The sequence below is a fragment of the Rhinolophus ferrumequinum genome, chromosome 5 (assembly GCF_004115265.2).
Source record: "Rhinolophus ferrumequinum isolate MPI-CBG mRhiFer1 chromosome 5, mRhiFer1_v1.p, whole genome shotgun sequence".
Classification (NCBI taxonomy): Eukaryota; Metazoa; Chordata; class Mammalia; order Chiroptera; family Rhinolophidae; genus Rhinolophus; species Rhinolophus ferrumequinum.
The window spans coordinates 13,597,967-13,616,226 of NC_046288.1; the positions used below are offsets into that span (position 1 = coordinate 13,597,967).

At 40.5% G+C, this 18,260-nt stretch overlaps 1 protein-coding gene across 19 annotated transcripts in view; it reads left to right on the forward strand.

Annotated features, from left to right (window-relative positions):
* Positions 1-18,260, forward strand: part of APBB2 (amyloid beta precursor protein binding family B member 2) — a 339,655-nt gene that overhangs the window by 216,515 nt on the left and 104,880 nt on the right. For 13 of the 19 annotated variants that reach the window (XM_033105673.1, XM_033105672.1, XM_033105671.1 and 10 more), the window contains one exon: positions 15,830-16,038. In XM_033105673.1, coding sequence (XP_032961564.1) covers positions 15,830-16,038 — 209 coding nt within the window. The remainder of the gene's footprint in view (positions 1-15,829; positions 16,039-18,260) is intronic. The other 6 variants (XM_033105682.1, XM_033105691.1, XM_033105684.1 and 3 more) reach the window with 1 other exon arrangement.

Sequence of the window (18,260 nt, forward strand, 5' to 3'; positions counted from 1 at the left end):
AGTCAAGTTCTCATTCATTTGTAGGTCTTATTCACCAGTAATTACTGGTTCTCACACAATTTTCAAATTAATTTATATAGCCATGCAAGATATCCAAAATTTAGATAATCTGGATAGGTAGGAGAGATAATTAGCCTCCAGCCCACTCCCCATCTTGTCTCCTTTGAATCAGAGAATCAGTTCCTAGTGAGAGTGCATCCTTCAGAAGGGATGAGACAGAAGAAAGATGGGCGGCCTCTGACTTAGGAAGATTTAGGATGACCTCAGGAAGTGTAATAGCAGAATATGTTTTGAAAATGCCCTGACGAGTTACAGGGCTGGTGTATAGAATTTAAGTATGTGTTGTTATTATTATCTGTAAGGAATATAGAAGCTAAGCACTTCTATTTTATTGATTTAAAAAGCCTGGCCTGGTTCTATTATTTGAGGGGATTTAAAAAGATTATATTGGGTAACCTTGGATTGAAACATGTTTCCTTTACATTCCAAAATTGGTCAATGTATTCTTTATTTAACCTGATTGATTCTCATCTTCTCCCTTTAAGCATCCGCTTGTTCACAGAGATACAGCTGGAAGTCATGTTGTCATGACAACAGTTATACACTGGAAGGAAGGACTCTTTCAAATGGACAGTGACTGGGTGTTTAATCACTGATTTACAGTGATAGCAAAATTAAATTGGAATGTAGAATTTGTAGTAATATGTTATTTTGGCCTTATATTTTCACTTCTATTACTGACATAATTTTTGAGCATGTGTCATGAGACACGATGTACACATTAATACACACAACTTCATATCATCTATTTTCTATCTTGTCAATAGTGATATTCTCAAAACATGTGGATTTTCCTGGTCAAAACTTTTGATAGCATTGTGTTATCATTGATAGCATATAGTAGATTCTGACTCATGAATGTGGTTGTGAAACCCTGTGGAAAGTAGCTTCCACCTCCCATTCAACTTTCGCTAAACGGCATCCATTGTGCATCTCACACACATACAATCCTTGACTCCATTCTTTAGGAGCTGAGGGAGATGGGTGTCTCACACTGGAAACGGTAACACTAAGTAGAAAATTGGCTTAAATAATCTGTGTCGAAAGGGAGGTGATAATCCAGGGAGGAACAGGTTAATTTTTTAAATAGATGATTAAGACAAGTTTCGTGGAGGGAGCAACCCTTGAAGAATGACCCAGTTTTGGTTCGGGAGCAGGTGGAGAAGAAGGAGACTCCAGTCGAGGGAATCAGCATAAGCAAAGGCACAGGATGCAGAAATGTAGTAAGACCAGCGAGTATCCATTTGGCCTGGATTGGAAGAGGCATAAGGGAGTGAGATGTTACAAAGAGCAGAACCCATTGAAGAGGGCATTGAATGCACTGCCGTGCTAAAGGATATCTGTTTATTTTGTACAGGAAGACGAGTAAGAAGTGGTTCAAATGGATGTTCTCTGGGAATTGCTACTTTGGTTTGATTAGAGGGAACAGTGTCATCACAATAACTGATTATGAACCATTTTCAAATCTAGGTAAGGCTCGTGAGAGCTTGGACTGACGCCCTGCTATGGAGGTTGGAAAGCAGGGCATGAATATGAGAGCACTGTACTGTTCTGGATTCAGTTCCTCAAGTAGATAATTTTGTGTCTTGACTGACATGTACTTACAAGCACGTGTGCTGGTGTGGGACTGCCTGCCTTGAATCCCAGCTCTGCTGTTACTAACTCTGAGACCATGTGTCAGTTACTCTCTCTATGCGTCACCTATAAAACGGAGGTAAGGTAACACCAACCTTAAAAAGGTTCTTATAAGGAGAAAATGAATCAAGGAAAGTGCTTAGAACCGTGCCAGGCACATGGTAAACTCCTCAGTAAACATTCTTGTAGACGTCGATGCTGCTGGAATGTGAAAACATTGCTGGATATTTGGCACTTTTTAATAATTCCTTAAGCAATCTCAAGAAAGTAAGTTATCTGACTCTATTCTTCACCAAACATTTCACTTTGCCCCTCTAAAACACTCACTTTTAGTTAATTTGATGGATAGTTGTTAACCATCCATCATGTGCCACGCATTGCTCACAGTGCTGGGGGATACAAAGATGAAAATGCAAGAGTCTTGTCATAAAGGAGCATAGGGATCTTTAATAGGTGCAGTTGGTCCATACAAAAGGGTGCAGGAAAAACAGTCCACATGTGACACAAAGAGAGAACGATGGTGGGGGTGGGGATTACTGAATAGTACATCATCTCTAAATTGTTAATGCCGAGGTCATTTTGATCTTAAAAGCATCTCCCTGGATGCTTAAATCATATAATCTGCATCTATATTGATAAATTATATCAGGTGTTTTTTTTTTCAACTAAATCTTATTATTTTAAATCATAGCTTCAGAATGAGTTATAGTAGAAATTTTCTTACCCTTTAATTTCAAGAACTGGGCTTGAATTTCTGAAGCGCTGCATTAAATCCTAAAGAAATATTAAAATGAGAGCAATGGAAGGTTGTGAGTGCTTCAAAACTGTTGACAATTCCTGACCTAGAATTTAAATATTTAATCCTGAACCACTTTTATATCCTTCCAATCAGGGGACCACATTATGTTTTTCACGACCTTCCAACTTGAGGCTCCAAAGAAATTTTTACGGAAAGGATCCCTCTTGAACTTTGGCTCACTGGAAGCCTTTAGAACAGTGCCATCCATTAGAAATACAGTGTAAGCCACATATGTAATATTAAATAGTCTAATAGCCACATTAAAATAAGTGACAAGAAACAAGTGAAATTAATTTTAATCATGTATTTTATTTAACCCAATATATCTAAAATATTATCATTTTGACATATAATCCATTTAAAAATTATTAATAAAATATTTTATATTCTTTTTATTGTGCTTTTCCAAATCCAGTGTGTGTGTTACACTGGCAGAACGTCTCCATCCAGACTAGCCACTTTTCATGGGCTCAGCCGCCCCATGTAACTAATGGCTGCCATGTTGGATACCACAGCTTTAGAACTTAGAGCTTTCCAGAGCCCTGGGCCTTTTCAGTAACCTAAACAATGGATGTTATCTTTGATGATTTTTCATTAGTGTTTTGATTGTTAAAGAAAATATGTAACTGTAAGAAAGTGATTTTGTTTTGGACCTCAGTTACAAACAGTTGAGTTAATTATATGCCATAGTTCATGATGTATTTTCATCACTGGTCCATATAAAACAAATGGAATAGTTGTTTTACATGCTTATTTATTTACACCCTCTTATTCCTGTACCTCGCTCTCATTCTCTCCACCCATGGACACAATTTTAGTGTATTTAAAGTGTAACTTTTTGTTCAAAAGTATACTTGTGATGTGTACTGTTGTTTTGTATGTGTATTCTTAATTTATGTAACGGGTATTTTTTTCCCATGTGCTGTGTTTTTTATATCTGTCCATAAGGCCGTGTGTACATCTAATGCATTGTTTCTATCTGTCGCATGGTGCTCCATGGTGTGAATCCAACACATTTTACCTTTTCCTTCATAGAATGTTGGGTGCCTCCATTTCTCGCATATCTCAGATAATCCCTCAGGGGACATCCTCGCATGAAATCGTGTGAGAAGTTGTGTGGAATATACACTTAGTATTGCCGAGTCATGTAGTATATATTATTTATCTGTTTTGGAAAAAAAAATGATTTTCTTATTTTTATTGATGGGTACACTTATATAATTTTCTTCAGTGAAAAGTAAAGCATAGCAGTTGTTTGTTGAATCAGATTCTTTTGATTGGTAGGGTAAATCAAGTTGTGGATTTCTTTTTTCTTAGGAGTAGCTAACCAATTCAGTTCTTACAGATATGTTTCTCAAACAGACCAAGCGGCAATGAAAGAGGTCAAGCTTTCCCAGGGTGACCAGTTGGAATCTGGGCCAAGTGCAAGTATAGCCTTTATCTGCAATAAGAAAATTTGCAATTCTTGCTCTATCAGCAGAGCGTAATATATTTGTTAAATGAATTCGTTATCAAAGCAGAAAGTGGAAGAAAAAAAATTATTACCCTTAAAGAAAAAAAAACCCATGGAAAATTTACACTGAAAATGTTCTCTTACTTTTAAAAGTAATTTATACTGTTTATTTCTCCAAAGGGGATTTTGTTTTGAAAAGCACACTATTTTCTTTCACTCAGCTCCTTTCTGCTCTTGGCTTCATGGTTAAGTGCTTCCCACTGTAATATTTTCTAAAGGGCAGGGTAAATGCCCTCAGTTCATTCATCAAAGCACATCTGTGACACAAGAAGACACAAGAGTTTGTTTGTACAGGAAGGAAGCACAAACAACTGTTTAGGACGGTTCTCCACATAGTTGTATACTTGTCCCCACTGATGTCTGCCTATTTTGTGTGCCGCAAGGAAGACTTTGACACAGAATCTGACTCAAAAGAATGTTCCTCTGTACCCACTTCTGAGATCTAAGGATCATTTGTGTGTGCTGAGTAGAGTTCAGGCCTTCAGGTTATAGTAATTTCTTTGAGAGAGAAAGGAATCGACAGGAAGAAGCTTAGAACATTCCAGAATTCAAGAATAGATAGAGCAGCATTTACAAATGGACACTAACTATCAATAGATCTAGAAAGAAAGAAGTGGACCTAACCTAGGATAAAAATTTTGTGTGAATCAGAGTTTTCACAAATGAGAGGCTTAGATTTTGAGATGAGAAAATAAAACCTATTTCTGTAGCATAATAAATTTGGAATTCTTCCCAGGCATCCTGCAGATAAGAAATCTTTAATGCTTCAAGAGCATTTTTCTAGTAGAAAAATAATTACAGCATATTGGCTACAATTCGAGACCTAGAGGGTTAACCAGTACGTTTGTGGGTGAATAAAAAACAGAAATAGTGATTCTAGTTCCTTTATAGCCATAGCAAAGTAGAAGTCAACTCAGACTCTGCAGGCAGGCTGCTTAGTGGTACATGCCCCCACCCCCATTTTCCCTTCTTTCCTTCTTTCCCTTCATTGATCTCCTCTTTCCTATATCTCTCATTCATACAGATATTATCTAGGCAGCCGCTGTACTTTCAGAGAATGAGATATGAAAAAGGGAGCCACTCCCAACTACATTGTTTATGGTACCCAGCTAAAATGTTTGTGGTACCTTGGCTGATTTAATAAGAATAGGAACAAGCCTGGTCTTTTCTTTAAGGAACTTATATCTGATTTGTGATTAATAGCATCTCTGACAAGTTTTTTTTCTGAACTTCTTGTTATTGGGGACTCACAATTTAAATACCAAATAGTTCCCTATTCTAATCTTTGCAGAAAGGAAGTGCTTCTGAACTTTGAGTATTGATTTATTGTTTGAGATTTTGAGAATAATTATTTCACTTACTTATCCTTTTCTTGAATTTTGGTTCAATTGTCTAATATTGTCTTATGCTGGATTCTATTTTGAGACCCATAAAAAAATGACACTTTCTACCTGTGCATCTGTGGCAGATGGGATCCACAAGTACCCCTGCCTCTCTCTGCCAGTAGCCCCAGCATCTTTGAAAATCTCAGGGCTCTGCATATCACTCTTTTATTAGTGGCAAAACAAACAAACAAACAAATAAACAAAAAACAAGCTGTTGCACAGGTGTGCAGCAGCTCATTGGTTTTACCATTTTGTTCTCCCCTGGAGAATCTTTGCTTTTCTCTCCTAACCTAAAAATGGAGCAGGTGAGGGAGGAGGATGGTTTAGATCAAAGAACTAAAAATCATGAATCGAATGAATGAATGGATGTTGCTTGTAGTTGGTTTAATCCTGTTAGGTACTGCTTGAGGTCTGTGAAAAATTAAGCCCAACACAGTGTCTGCATTTGGTGTTTTTTATAAGACTTGGAGGTGATGTTACAATGCTCGAATTGGTGGGTTGTAGAAAATGAATGCATGATAACCCATGCAGTTATGAGTATATTCCAACAATATGCTGTTTTTGAAAGAGTGTTGGAGAATTTGGGAGTCAGGAGCCCTGGTTTCTTAACTGTATAATTTAGATGCCTATAAGTTGAGAGTAAATATGGGGTTGCAGAGCTAATTCATTAGACACTGTTTCTTTCCGAGGTACTAGGTCTGGAATTCGGTTTTCTGCCGTAGATGAATGAGTTAGGATCAACGCCAACTGCTAGTAATACAAGACTCGAACACAGCAGTGGCTTACTACAGTAGAAGTTGATTTCCCTTTCACATAGAAGCCTGGCAGCAGCAGTCCACTGATGTGGTGGCTGAGTTCCACAGGGACCTCAGGGACCCAGAGTCCTCGACCATACTGCTCTACCATCCCTACGGTATAGCCTGTATCCTCCTGGTCTAAGGTGGCATGTCTGTTCCAGACAGCAAGAAAAACATGTGCCTGTGAACTATTTTCTAAGGAAGGCTATGAGAAGCTGCCATATAATTCTTATACTTACACCCCATTGGTTAGAATGTTACCACCATGTCTACATCTAGCTGCAAGGGAGGCTGGGAAACGTATTCTGTATTCTGGGTGGTCATGTGTCCAGTCAAAAGTTTTTATTGTTTTGCAAAAAGACACTAGATATTGATGGACACCTTGTAGTGTCTGCTACAGGTAACTTATTTATGAAACCCAAATACCAGGCTTCTCATAGACAAAAGGAAAAGTACAGAATGGTTTGCCCAGTTAACTTTATTATTTTTAAAAAATTGTTTGCACTTAATTACCTGTTGTGCAACATGGTTACAATTTAAAACAAGATTTACAAATTAAAACCATCCAGATGCAATGTGCAACCTTCATTCTGAGTTATTGCCTGTGTACCTCCAGCTCTGTTTCCCACATGATAAATTCCTCTTAGATTTGGTACATAGAAAAAGTTGCTTTTTTTTGATAAACTTCTTTTATTAGACAACTGAAACTTTGTAAATTTTTGGAGCAAGAAATTAAATTTCTTCTCAACTCCGTGGCTCTATCTTCATGTTATTTTGTTGGTTGAAGTATATCTTTTATATAAGCTTCTTCAAATTTTCTTTTAATTTAGGTGGAGAATATCTCAGAGGAGTAATAAAAAAACAGCTTTTATCATGATTCTTTTAAATGTGTTTTTTAAAGTTAATCTCAGAAAAACATTTTTCTCTGAATTCCTCTGCCCCATCCATAGTCTAAAAATCCTATTTTACATCAAGTATTAAAGCTTGTCCGCTAATCACTGTGGCAGACTGAACAATTTACTTCAGTTGATTTTTTTAAGGGCACTTAACCTTTAAAAATACACTTAACAAATAGAATGGTTCCCAAACAAAAAAATACTGAGATTTCTCCACAATCAATCATAACCTCTTTCCCAACCTTGATCAAGTTATTTAACATTGCTGAAATCTATTTCTTCACCTGTAAAATGAGGATATTATCTCCTCTACCTGTGTCACAAGATTTTGTGGGATCAAATGAGATTGGATTAGTTACAGCACTTTGAAAGTCTAGCAGTGCATGCTCTTGTTCTTATATTGGAAACAAACTATGTGCGTTTTACTCTATAGGAGTATAGTTCTACATGCTCCCACATACAGATTTCAATTTTAGAAAAGATGGCATCCACCTCAGCTTACTCTTTTGATGTGCTGATGAAGGGCCAAATTGTAGTTTGTCATTGAATATTGTATCTATTTCCTAGATTCTCAGTAATCATCTTTTGTTCTAATATTAAACGTAGCTGAGAAGTCAAGTCCTAGCACACCACAATTTCCAATAATAATGACCTTGAAATTGGTCAAGGCCACCCCTGGAAAAACTTTCCCCTTGTCATCATTGCTACTGTGCACCAGCCTAAGGAGGAACACAGCTCTAAGAGAAAAGTATATTGAAGACCCTGCCAAAATCATGGAAAAGAAAATTGGCTCTATTTAATATACTTGAAAACCTGTCTACCTTGAAAGAGTACAGTGCCAGTAGTGATTCTATCTAATTGTATGGAAGCCAAAGATAGATTCATGCTCGTAGTGGTATTTTGTCTTCTCTTCTCTGACTGGTCACTGTGAAAGGATAATCAAATGAGGAAGTTGTGTTGCTGGGTTGACTTGAGGATATGGCAGCTGGACATATTCTCTGAATGGTGTTGTACAGTTACCTTTTGCTTAATTTCCATACAATTATAGATCTTCCTCGAACACACTGTTTAGGATTGGGCACTAAATACCCAAACTTGAAAGCAAAGCATATTAGGCCTAATTTGTTGATCCTTCTGCCAAACCTAGTTAATCCCGTCTGGCTGGTATTGGACAAATATGTTGCTGCCATTCAGTAGGTGAGTGATATATGCAGAGAATGGGAGGAAAAGGTAACAAACCTGCGTAGCAATTTTACATTCATATGTTATGATTTTTGCTTTTTAAAATTATTTAAAAATTGCTGATTCTGAGAGCATAGCCACCTATACTCATTCTCTGTTCATTACTATTATTGGACTTTTGGATTTAGGACATTTGTTGGTTTCATCGCAGGTTTTTCCCAGCACTTCTTAGAAAAACAAAATTGAGGTTACTGGAATGGTCTATAGTTTTCTTAAAGCAAAATATGAATCTCCATTCAAGTTTTAAGTTTTTATTTTTAACTTTTTTAGGGGGCGAAAGCCGTTAAGGCGTGTGGCTTCTCGGTAGTGGTTTTAAATTATGCTACTTTGTACTTTGTGCACACTCTAAAAGGAAATAGTATTCATTCTTAGGTAATATTTCATATTATCTTAAGATTTTAATATCTACTTCCATAACTTTTTAAGAAAATGCGTGTTTTACTGTGTATTTAGGTGTTTAGAGTGAGATCTTCCGGAGATATGTAAAATATTCTATAGCCAGGTCATATGATTAACCTCAATTATATGTATGTACAGGTATGGATGGAGGGGTGGATATTGACAACTACTAATTTTTCTTTCCAAATAATTTTTAGCTGCTTATATCTCACGCCGTTTAGTTTTTAAGTTTGTCTTTTCAGAATCCTCCTGACTGCTGTATTGTGTTTCGATTTTGGTTAACAGTCTGTGAACAGAGGCATATTTTCCCTTTTATCTTCCACCAACATCAGATCAGCTTCTATTTCCAAACTTTCATGCGGACATAAGGTAGCCCAGAAGAATGCAGTCTCAAAAGAAGAATGTCTTAAATAACGCAGTACACTTAACAAACTATGTTGTTTGGACTTCCTTTCTGCTTCTTTAGTGGCTCAACTACATGACATAAAACAGCCCCATGCTGATTAAAGAGGTGTCACATGCTCAAACCAGTGCATTCTCCTAGGCTGCATTGTTTCTACATGGACACGGGAGTGGCCGGGGTTATCATCTAGTTCTCTTGTTCTTACTAGTAAAAACTCCTTTTTCAGTAAAAACACACAAGGTGCTTGCAAACTCTCAGAAATCTTAGTTTTTTAAATGCAATGCACTGTGATTGATGCAATTTCAGAAACATTGTATAGTACAGAATATTTTCCCCCAAAGCCATATTTGAATGAAGCAATCAATAGCTAATAATCAAATACATTTACTGAGCGACTAGTACGTGCCTGACTTCGTGCCTGGCACTTTGTTCCACGTCCGCCCTATGAGGTAGGAGCTGTCAACGGCTCTCTCATATATTGATCAGACAGGCCATTAGAAGTTAAGCCATTTGTCCAAGGTCACACAGCTAGCCAGAGCTGAAGCTGAGATTTAGGCTGTCGGCTCACTCCAGAGCTCCTGTCTGCAATAGTAATGTGGCTCTGAAGCAAATTTAGCAGCGTAAGCCCAACAAACACTATGTCGCCAAGGAGTTTAAATTAAGAAATTCTCTGTTGATCTTATGCCAAAATACTTGATAAAAGGATAGAAAGTATGTAGTGTTACAAGGCCCAAATTTAAGGCCCAAGTCAGTTCTTGGAATATTTTACCAGAAAAATCCTCAGCTACAAATTGCTCTCTATTTCAAGGACATTCAACCATCTTATTATTTTTATTTTTAAAGAAAAATATGGAATAAAGTGTTAGGAAATTAACACTCCCCAAACTGTTAAGAGTTTTATTATAACTGTTAAAGGAATGCTACCCCAGGAAAGCTCTATCAAATACAACGTGTGATTTTTCTAAGGCTGTAATAGACATTTCAGGGTCTCAATTATGCCTTACAAACAAATATCATGAAATAGAAGAGGCCCTGAAACTGTTTTTGGTGAGCTTTCCTTCCCTCTGTCTGGCAGGCTGGTGGGTCAGGATTTTGAGAGCTCACAGATTTTAAACACTTTGGGGCTCATTTTGTTTCCATCGTCATGGGGCTGAGGACAATTTTGCACCAATCCTAAGTAGCCTCTGTCTGCTGCTTGGAACCCTCAGCAAATCTATAATTAACCATCTAGCCTAGAGTTCTGGCTCTGTGCTATTGTCTTCAAAAGTTGGTAATGAAGCTAAAGGAAATGAAAAGTCTTGTTTGCTGTATTCTGACAATCAAATTCTGAGTCCAGTAAAAATAAAGGAACTAGTTAGTGAGAGAGCGTGGCAAAGGAAGCAGACCACAGGATGATCAGAAAAAGAGTTTTCAAGCTAAATTCAAATCGTTTGGATTAAAGCATCTGGCTCCCTCAGGAATAACATTGCTCAAAAGAATAGCTAGCAGCAGCTGTAACTAAAACTTCGGAAGAGAGTTTTTTCTTCTCCAGGAATGGGAGCATTGTGTAAATTACTCTTCTGATTTTGAAAACACAGATCACACAAGGCCTTCAAGAGTTTTCCTTTGCATAGAGGGTGAACTCTTAGCCCTTGCTGCCTTAAACCTTGTCCTAGACCTGACCCCTCACTCAGGTTACTTTTCTGTAATGCCATGACAGGCTCTTTCCTGCCAGTTGGCCTTTGCACTGGCTGTTCCCTCTATTGGGAATACTGTTCTCTTGTCTCTTCCCAAGGCTGGCCCCTTCTAGTTTAGGGAAACATTGTTCCTCAGAGACCTTCCCACACCATCCTGTCCAAATAGGCTACCCCATCCCCAGACGCAATTGATCACACCATTAAATTTTCCTTCTATTCATTACTGTATTCCCAGCTTCTAGAATAGTGCTTGACATTTATAGGAGGTCCTCAATACAAAAGGATGGGTGAGGAAGTGGATGAATGAATGAGTGAATGCTGGAATATACATTCACATTTTTTTCTTTTGTGGAGCCAGTAGTTAGATGGAGTTTCCTAGAAAAGAATGATTTCCTTTTCTGTTTTCCTAGGCCGATGAAGTCTGGAGACCAGCAGCATGAAATCAGCACCACCTGGGAACTGCTAGAAATGCAAATTCTCGGGCCCCATCTCAGACCTACTGAGCTGGAAATGCTCTGAGTGGCACTCAGCAAGTTATGTTCTAGCATGTTCTCCAGGTGACTCTGATGCTTGGGAGCCACTGCCCCAGGTCACTGAGGCAGGACCTGGGTCTATCTGATGACCTCTACAGCCTCAGCCATAAAACAATGCCTGGCACAAAGTAGACAGGAAATATTTGTTGAATGAATCAATCTATCTCCTCTTTCCTCCCAACCTCCCTCACCCATGGCCTGCACCCCGAAGGCGCTGGATACACAAATGTTAAGGACGGGAATGAGTGCCATTCTGAGGACCTAAGGGAAAGCTTTTGTGCTCTGCACCGCAGACCTTGCCAAATTCAGAATCCCAGCTCACCCATTCCTCATTTTTGTGGCCTCCAGAGCAGGAAAGGAAATTTCCATCTGCTGCTGGTAGATGCTAATTTGTTTTCATTTGACCCTTGTGTTCCTGCAAGTGAGCCCAGGGGAGAGGATGGTTAGAGGTGGACTTGCCTCACATGCCGGCCCCTCCAGGGAGGGGAGCAGGAGCTGGTCCCTGTGAAGATGCTGGGGTGGAGCCAGGCCAGTGGCCCAGTGCCAGAGGTGGCTGGAAGGGGTGGGTCTTTGCTGCTCACATATGGGCTCCTTGTTCCCACGCCAAGTATTGCTTTTGGCTCGAGAGGCTCCCAGCTAAGTCCCAAGCGGGACTTTCTGGGGCTCTCAGCCTTGCTATTTTTACACTCTGACTTCCAGGCCTTGCTTCCTGTTCCCTCAGAAACAGAACAAAACCACGAACAACAAAGGGCCACAGAGCCACTTTGAAAGGGCACCTATGGCTTTCAAGTCTTATGCTGAACCATCCCTTGTCAGCTGTGACTTTGCCTGCAGTGAGGTGCAGTGATAATGGCAGACTGGAAAGCATCTTGCGTGCCAGATCCTGCAGGAAGGATAGGAAGGAGGACTAGGTGGGAGCTCCCAGTCTCTGCAGTGTGCCTGGGGGTGGAATTTGGTCCTGACGGGAGGTCAAATGGGAAGGCCCAGGTGTATGGGCAGCTGGATTTACTGCAAGCAGAATTAGGGAGGGAGGCACAGAAACGCAGACCCTGTGTAAAGCCGGCATGGGAGGTGTCCTCATGGGAGGTGTCCTCATGGGACATGGTGGTAGATCGGGGCTCAGGGCCATTCCCTGGGGTGCATCTTGGTGCCATCATTCACCAGCTGTTTGACCTTGGTCAGGGCAGCTGACTGAGCTCATCACCTCAGCCTTGCAGCCTTTTCTTTTGTTTTCTCCCCGTTATTCACCTTCTGATTTCCCCATAATGCTTTTTCTCAGGCCTCTGGAAAAGTAAAATCCATGTCTGCATAAGGGCATAGTTTACCCCCGTGGCTTTAAACCAAACTGCCATTTTCTCTGAACCAGGGATAACGACAGGGTGTTCTTCATAGGGCAGCCGTGGACACTCCGCGGGCTCCTGCAGTAAAGCAAAGGAGACCTGGATGCTGCAGCCCCCAGTCAGTACCGCGTCCGTTACTGTTACTGTTACTGTTACTGCCAGTATTGCTGTTACTCGCTCTTGGAACCCCATGGCAGCATTGAAGGACTTAGGTCGAAGCCTCCAAAGGCCTGGATTCTTGTCCTGGCTCACTAGTATTCCTACTCATGCCTCCTAGCTGAGATTGATGTAAGCATTAAATGTGATCGTACGTGACGGTGTGCTTTACCTGATAGGTGGGGAACCGTTTTTGTTTTTTAATGAGGGCCCCAGACCCACAGTGGGGAGAAAACTCAAGAATCATACAAGTACAAGGCAACTTTATTCATTTGGGTATGGTTCGTGTTTGACAGAAACCCGGGGAAAAGTTTAGCAACTCTGGTTAAAAATAGACAACAGGGGACATAAATCTTTATTTTTAAAATTTTGGAATATATATATATATATATATATATATATATATATACATATATATTTTAACTTACACATTAGTTGAGAGACAGACATTTAGAGAAAAAGAAGGGATCTGTGAAGCAGAGGTATAGCCGGGCAGGGGCATGGTGCATGATGGGAAGAAGTCCAGCAAGGCGTGCTAGGTAGAATCTGATCTTACCTGGCCTTCTCAGATCCCCACAGTCCAGCCCTGCTGAGGGAACCTGGTTGACCTTCTTCTCCAGGGGAAGAGTCACCATGAGATTACCGTCTTTTATCCTTATTCTTTGAACCATCATGACCATTTAATTCCATAAATTCTGTAATGAGCATTTTTCTTTGGGCATATGAAAATATTTTCTTTATGGTGACTTCAGTGAACTTCATATATAATTATGTTGTTGGTTTTGAAGACCTATGATATAATAAACAGTGAACATTTATGTAGCGAATATGCCTATGATATGTCAGCCTTTGTTCTGAATGCTTTGCATACTACCTGGTGAGGCAGATACTGTTTTGATCCCGATTTTGGAGGTAAGCATCTGAAGCCCTCATCAGGCAGCCAGACCTGAAGGCCACTGACGTGGTCTCTGCCCTTGGTCTGACATGATTTCATATTATGATAGTGCTATATATGTAGCTATTCATATATGCTAATGCCCCCGCTATAGAGACAACTAGGACAAACGTGCAAATTCAGGCCCTCAAACCTCAAACACCACAGAAATGGTAACTACGAAGAAGCAGCCTCTTTACAACCTTTCAGTTTTTAGCTTCAGGGCTTGTCTGTGAGCCACTAGAATGGGAAGGAACACCCTCAGTATAGGGTTTTCTCCAGTGTAATCCAGAAACCCATGTATTTTACCTTTCCTGTGCTATTTGAGATGCTAAAAAAAAAAAAAATTACAGGGAAAACAACCCCCTGAAAAAGAAGACAGGACATAGGAGTCTATACATATGTTTGTTTCGAGTTGTTTCTGCCAAATTTGGGTAACTTGAAATTATTTAATCATGCTTAATTTCTTGTAGGGGGAGGGGAAATTTCCATTATAATTTGAGACAAGTGGCAGTTTCGCCTCTGGCAGACTTAAATGAGGAAGTGAATGCTGGGACCCCAACAGCCTCATGAATGCACATCTGTGCCCATCGTCTTAATCAACCTCTTTGTTCGGCTTCTGTTTTTCTTGTTGCGGCTGTAACAAGCCTCAGTGATGTCTGCCCACATGATGCAGTGGCGTTTTGCATAGAGCAAGGCCCACAAGCTTTCTCAGTTGAATTGCTGTAAAGCGCTTCAGCCTCTTCTGAATGGCCACAAAGAAAAGGGCCTAATCCTTAGCATAAAGTGATCCCCAGGTTTAGAGCTCAAGTTTCGTAAGTTTTTCTACCTGCCCGCATTGATACAGCTGCCTCTGATTCCGCCATTATGCCCCCATCGCTATGAATTCCTTCCTCCAATCCTCTTCTCTCTCCTTACGTCTCCAGCACTTGAATTCATTTCATATTCAACTCATAAAAGGCCAAGAATGATATTTTTAAAAACAAATGGTTATTTAGTAAACTTATAAAGTATTCACATGGACCAGGGATGGCTCGAACTGTCTAGTAGATTTATTTACCCACCCCCCCAACAGTGTTTTAAAAAAATTATTTTTTGAATTTGAATGCCTATGGGCCTTACACGTGCTTGCCAGTTTGCCACAGTCCCCACCATTCTCTGTTGTTTTCACGCCCACCCTACTTTATATTTACATTACTTGTCTGGTTTTAGAGTCAATCTGGTCACTTCTTGAATTCCAAGGCTTTTCCAGTCTGCCTTCTTTGGGAATCTTCTGTGTGCAATTTAGAATTCTAGAGTGTTACAAAAAACATCGCTACTTTGCATATGTTTATCATCAAATGGGAGGAGTTGTTAAAGAAAATGGGAGATATAAGTATAGTACTCATTTATAGGAAGCGGCCAAATACTCATTGCTGGGAATGTTACATGATACCAGAAAGTAAATCTTACGTATTCACAAAGGGATAGTTAATTGTGGCTACTGGAGCATTAAGCCTGGAACATCCCTGAAGGTGAAAATGACCAAACTGGAGCTGCCCTACTTTGGGAACATCATGAGAAGGCAGGGGTCTTTAGAAAAGAAATAATGCTGGGGGGAAAATGGAAGGCAGCAGGAAAAGAGGAAGACCAAGTAGGAGATGGATGGACTCCATGAAAGAAGCCATAGGCCTGAGTCTCCAGGAGCTGAGCAGGGCCGCTGAGGTCACGACAGTGTGGACATCACTCATTCCTAGGGTCGCCAGGAGTCGGAGCCGACTCAAAGACACGTAACGCCCACATTGGAACTTGAGCTTGTTCATAGATTTCTTGGAGTTGTTGAATGACTAGACAGTAGGTCAGTGATGTCCATATTCTCAAGTGTCAACATTCATTTCAGTTCTTGTTTCTTTGTATGTCACTTGTTTTACCATATTTTGGGTCCATAGGATGGCTGTAGTTCTTCTCATTTGGGCTACGGACACATCTGCCCATCCCGTTCTCCTGACGACTAGTACTGAACTTTGAAGACTGTACTTTGTGTCCTCTTTTAATAAAATCCTCTTTTTTTCCTTTTCCCAGCAGATATATGGAGTGATCACTCATTTCAGACCGATCCAGATTTGCCTCCTGGCTGGAAAAGAATCATCGACGTCGCTGGGACCTATTACTGGCACATCCCAACAGGGACGACTCAGTGGGAACGGCCTGTCTCCAGCCCAGCAGATCTTCGGGGCTCTCGGAAAGGGTCACTTAGCTCTGTAACGCCATCTCCCACTCCCGAGAATGAGGTAAAATGGAGTCTCTTTTTAACGACTTAGGAGAGTGAATGTAACTTGTGATTTCTCTTGCGACTTGTTGCGTCTGCCCCAGCAGGTCATCAAGGTAAGCTTTTTGATGATCATGCATGTTGCATTTGAAATCTCAGTAATGCTGCTTCCTCTTAGTAAATAGTGTTAATACCATCGTTCAGGGATGTTTTCATTGTTTAATGGCTTTTGATGTCTTGAAACACCATTCCAGGAACAGAAAGTAAGAGGGGCTGATTAATGAGAGGTGCTTAAGATTCCCCAGGGCTCACAGAGGCAATATTTTACCCTGCAGGTGCCATCGCATGGTGCTGACTCCATAAAATATTTACACAGAAGAACGTCTCTTGACCAGACATCTTATAATTACTGCATATCTTATTATTCTTGGGTTCATTTGATTGCATGGAGAGGATGTCTGTAAGAATAACCCTTGAGAGCCCTGAAATGCTCAATTTCTATTTAAAAAAAGGATCTGTTTATTTAGCAGAAGTGACATTATTTTAGAAATAACGAGCAGCATAAATTTCTGCTATCCCTGAGGAAGAAATATGAATGTTTAAACAAAGAATTGAGGCATTAAAAACTTCCACTGTGGTATTTGTTAATACTAAGATTCCTGCAGTAAACCTTTGTGAATCCTGATAACAAAATATTCAAGAGAATTCTATTTGGAAAAGGTCACAGTGAAGTATTGGCCTTTTTTTGGAGAAAAGTGATTTGATCGCTGACACCAAGACATTTCTGCCGTTTTGTGACTACAATTTTTTCTTTAAACAACCCATTTTCTTTTACTTTGGGGATATGGATGGCATTTGAACTGCATCTCTTACCTGCAAAGCTTCAAAGTTTCTCTATATATTCGCAACTATTATTACCTTTCCTTAGAGGAAACAAGAGAAAGACATCTTTGATTATGTACTTGTTCTTCTCTGGGAGGCAGTAAAACCTACATTCCAACCATATCCTTCTGTTACTAGGCTTCAGCATCTTTCTTACGCAGCCTGGACCTCAGATCTTCCATCTTTTAAGTGATGGGTTGAGGTGAGCTGTACCTTCATTGGCACACAAGGACCTTGGTTGGTTGGTGTTTTGCCCTGACAGTGAGGCACATGCTTCAGTTCCACTGACACGTAGGATTTTGTTGCTTATCACTAGGTGATTATGACAACTTTTTATTGAAGCATCGTATTCCTACTACTCCCTGAGCAAATTCTACTCATTTATTCAGGTATTAGGTGCCCTGATGGCGAGTAAATATGAACCAACACAGCCCTGGTGCTCAATTTGCTTAGCATGTAGTGGAGTCCTCTTCCTATCCCAGCCCGGGTGCATCCTGGCCTTTCTCCCTGCACTCTGCAGTGGCTTCCCAGAAGCTGAGCCAGCCAAGATGCAGCCTGTGCTCGCACTGAGGCACAGATATCCTCTCTCTTCCTTACCTGTATATCTTTGCTCATGGCATCTCCGTTAGAATCTCTTTCTCCACTTCAGGGCTTCATTCCCTTTTTGTAACCCCTTTAGCCATCTTCACTGATGGAAAGTGCCCTATAACCAGAGAATGCTAGGGTGGGAAAGGATCATCTGATACCAGCATCCATACCTTATAGGCAGGGAAACTGAGTCACAGAGAGGTCAGTGACCAGTGGCAACACTGGATCTAGAACTCAGAGTTCCTGACTTCTAGGTCAGAATTCTCACTCAACTTCTCTGGCTTTGGGATTTCAGCCTACTCTGCTTTCTTACTGTCCCAGCGTTGAGGAGATTAGACTAATTCTGAGATACTGTTTCTGTTCAGTGAATCTCTTGTCTTCTGGATGTGGAAGAAATGAGGTCCTTTGTAAAGCCTGCCTCCCAGGGCCAGGGTATGAGTATGATGGAGTCCAAGGAGGGCATCCTGAAGTTTCTGTGGCTCAGATTTTTATTTCTCTGATTAGTGTGGTAGAATTTTGTTTGTTTCCATGTTTTGGGAAGAATGCAGCACAAGTACACGGCTGGCCCTGGGGACAATTGTCAGGTAGCAGAATCCACTTATAGTCCCTGCGCCTCCTTCTGATGCCCACTTATGCCTGTTCTTCCCCTTCTCCATGCCTGCTTCCTCCTTCCCCTCCACTGCTCAGGGTCCCTCCCATGGCCCCCCCTCCCCTCTTCTCCTCCCCAGGGTCAGTGTTACTCTCACATACCCCAGTACTCAGCCTTCCAGCTGC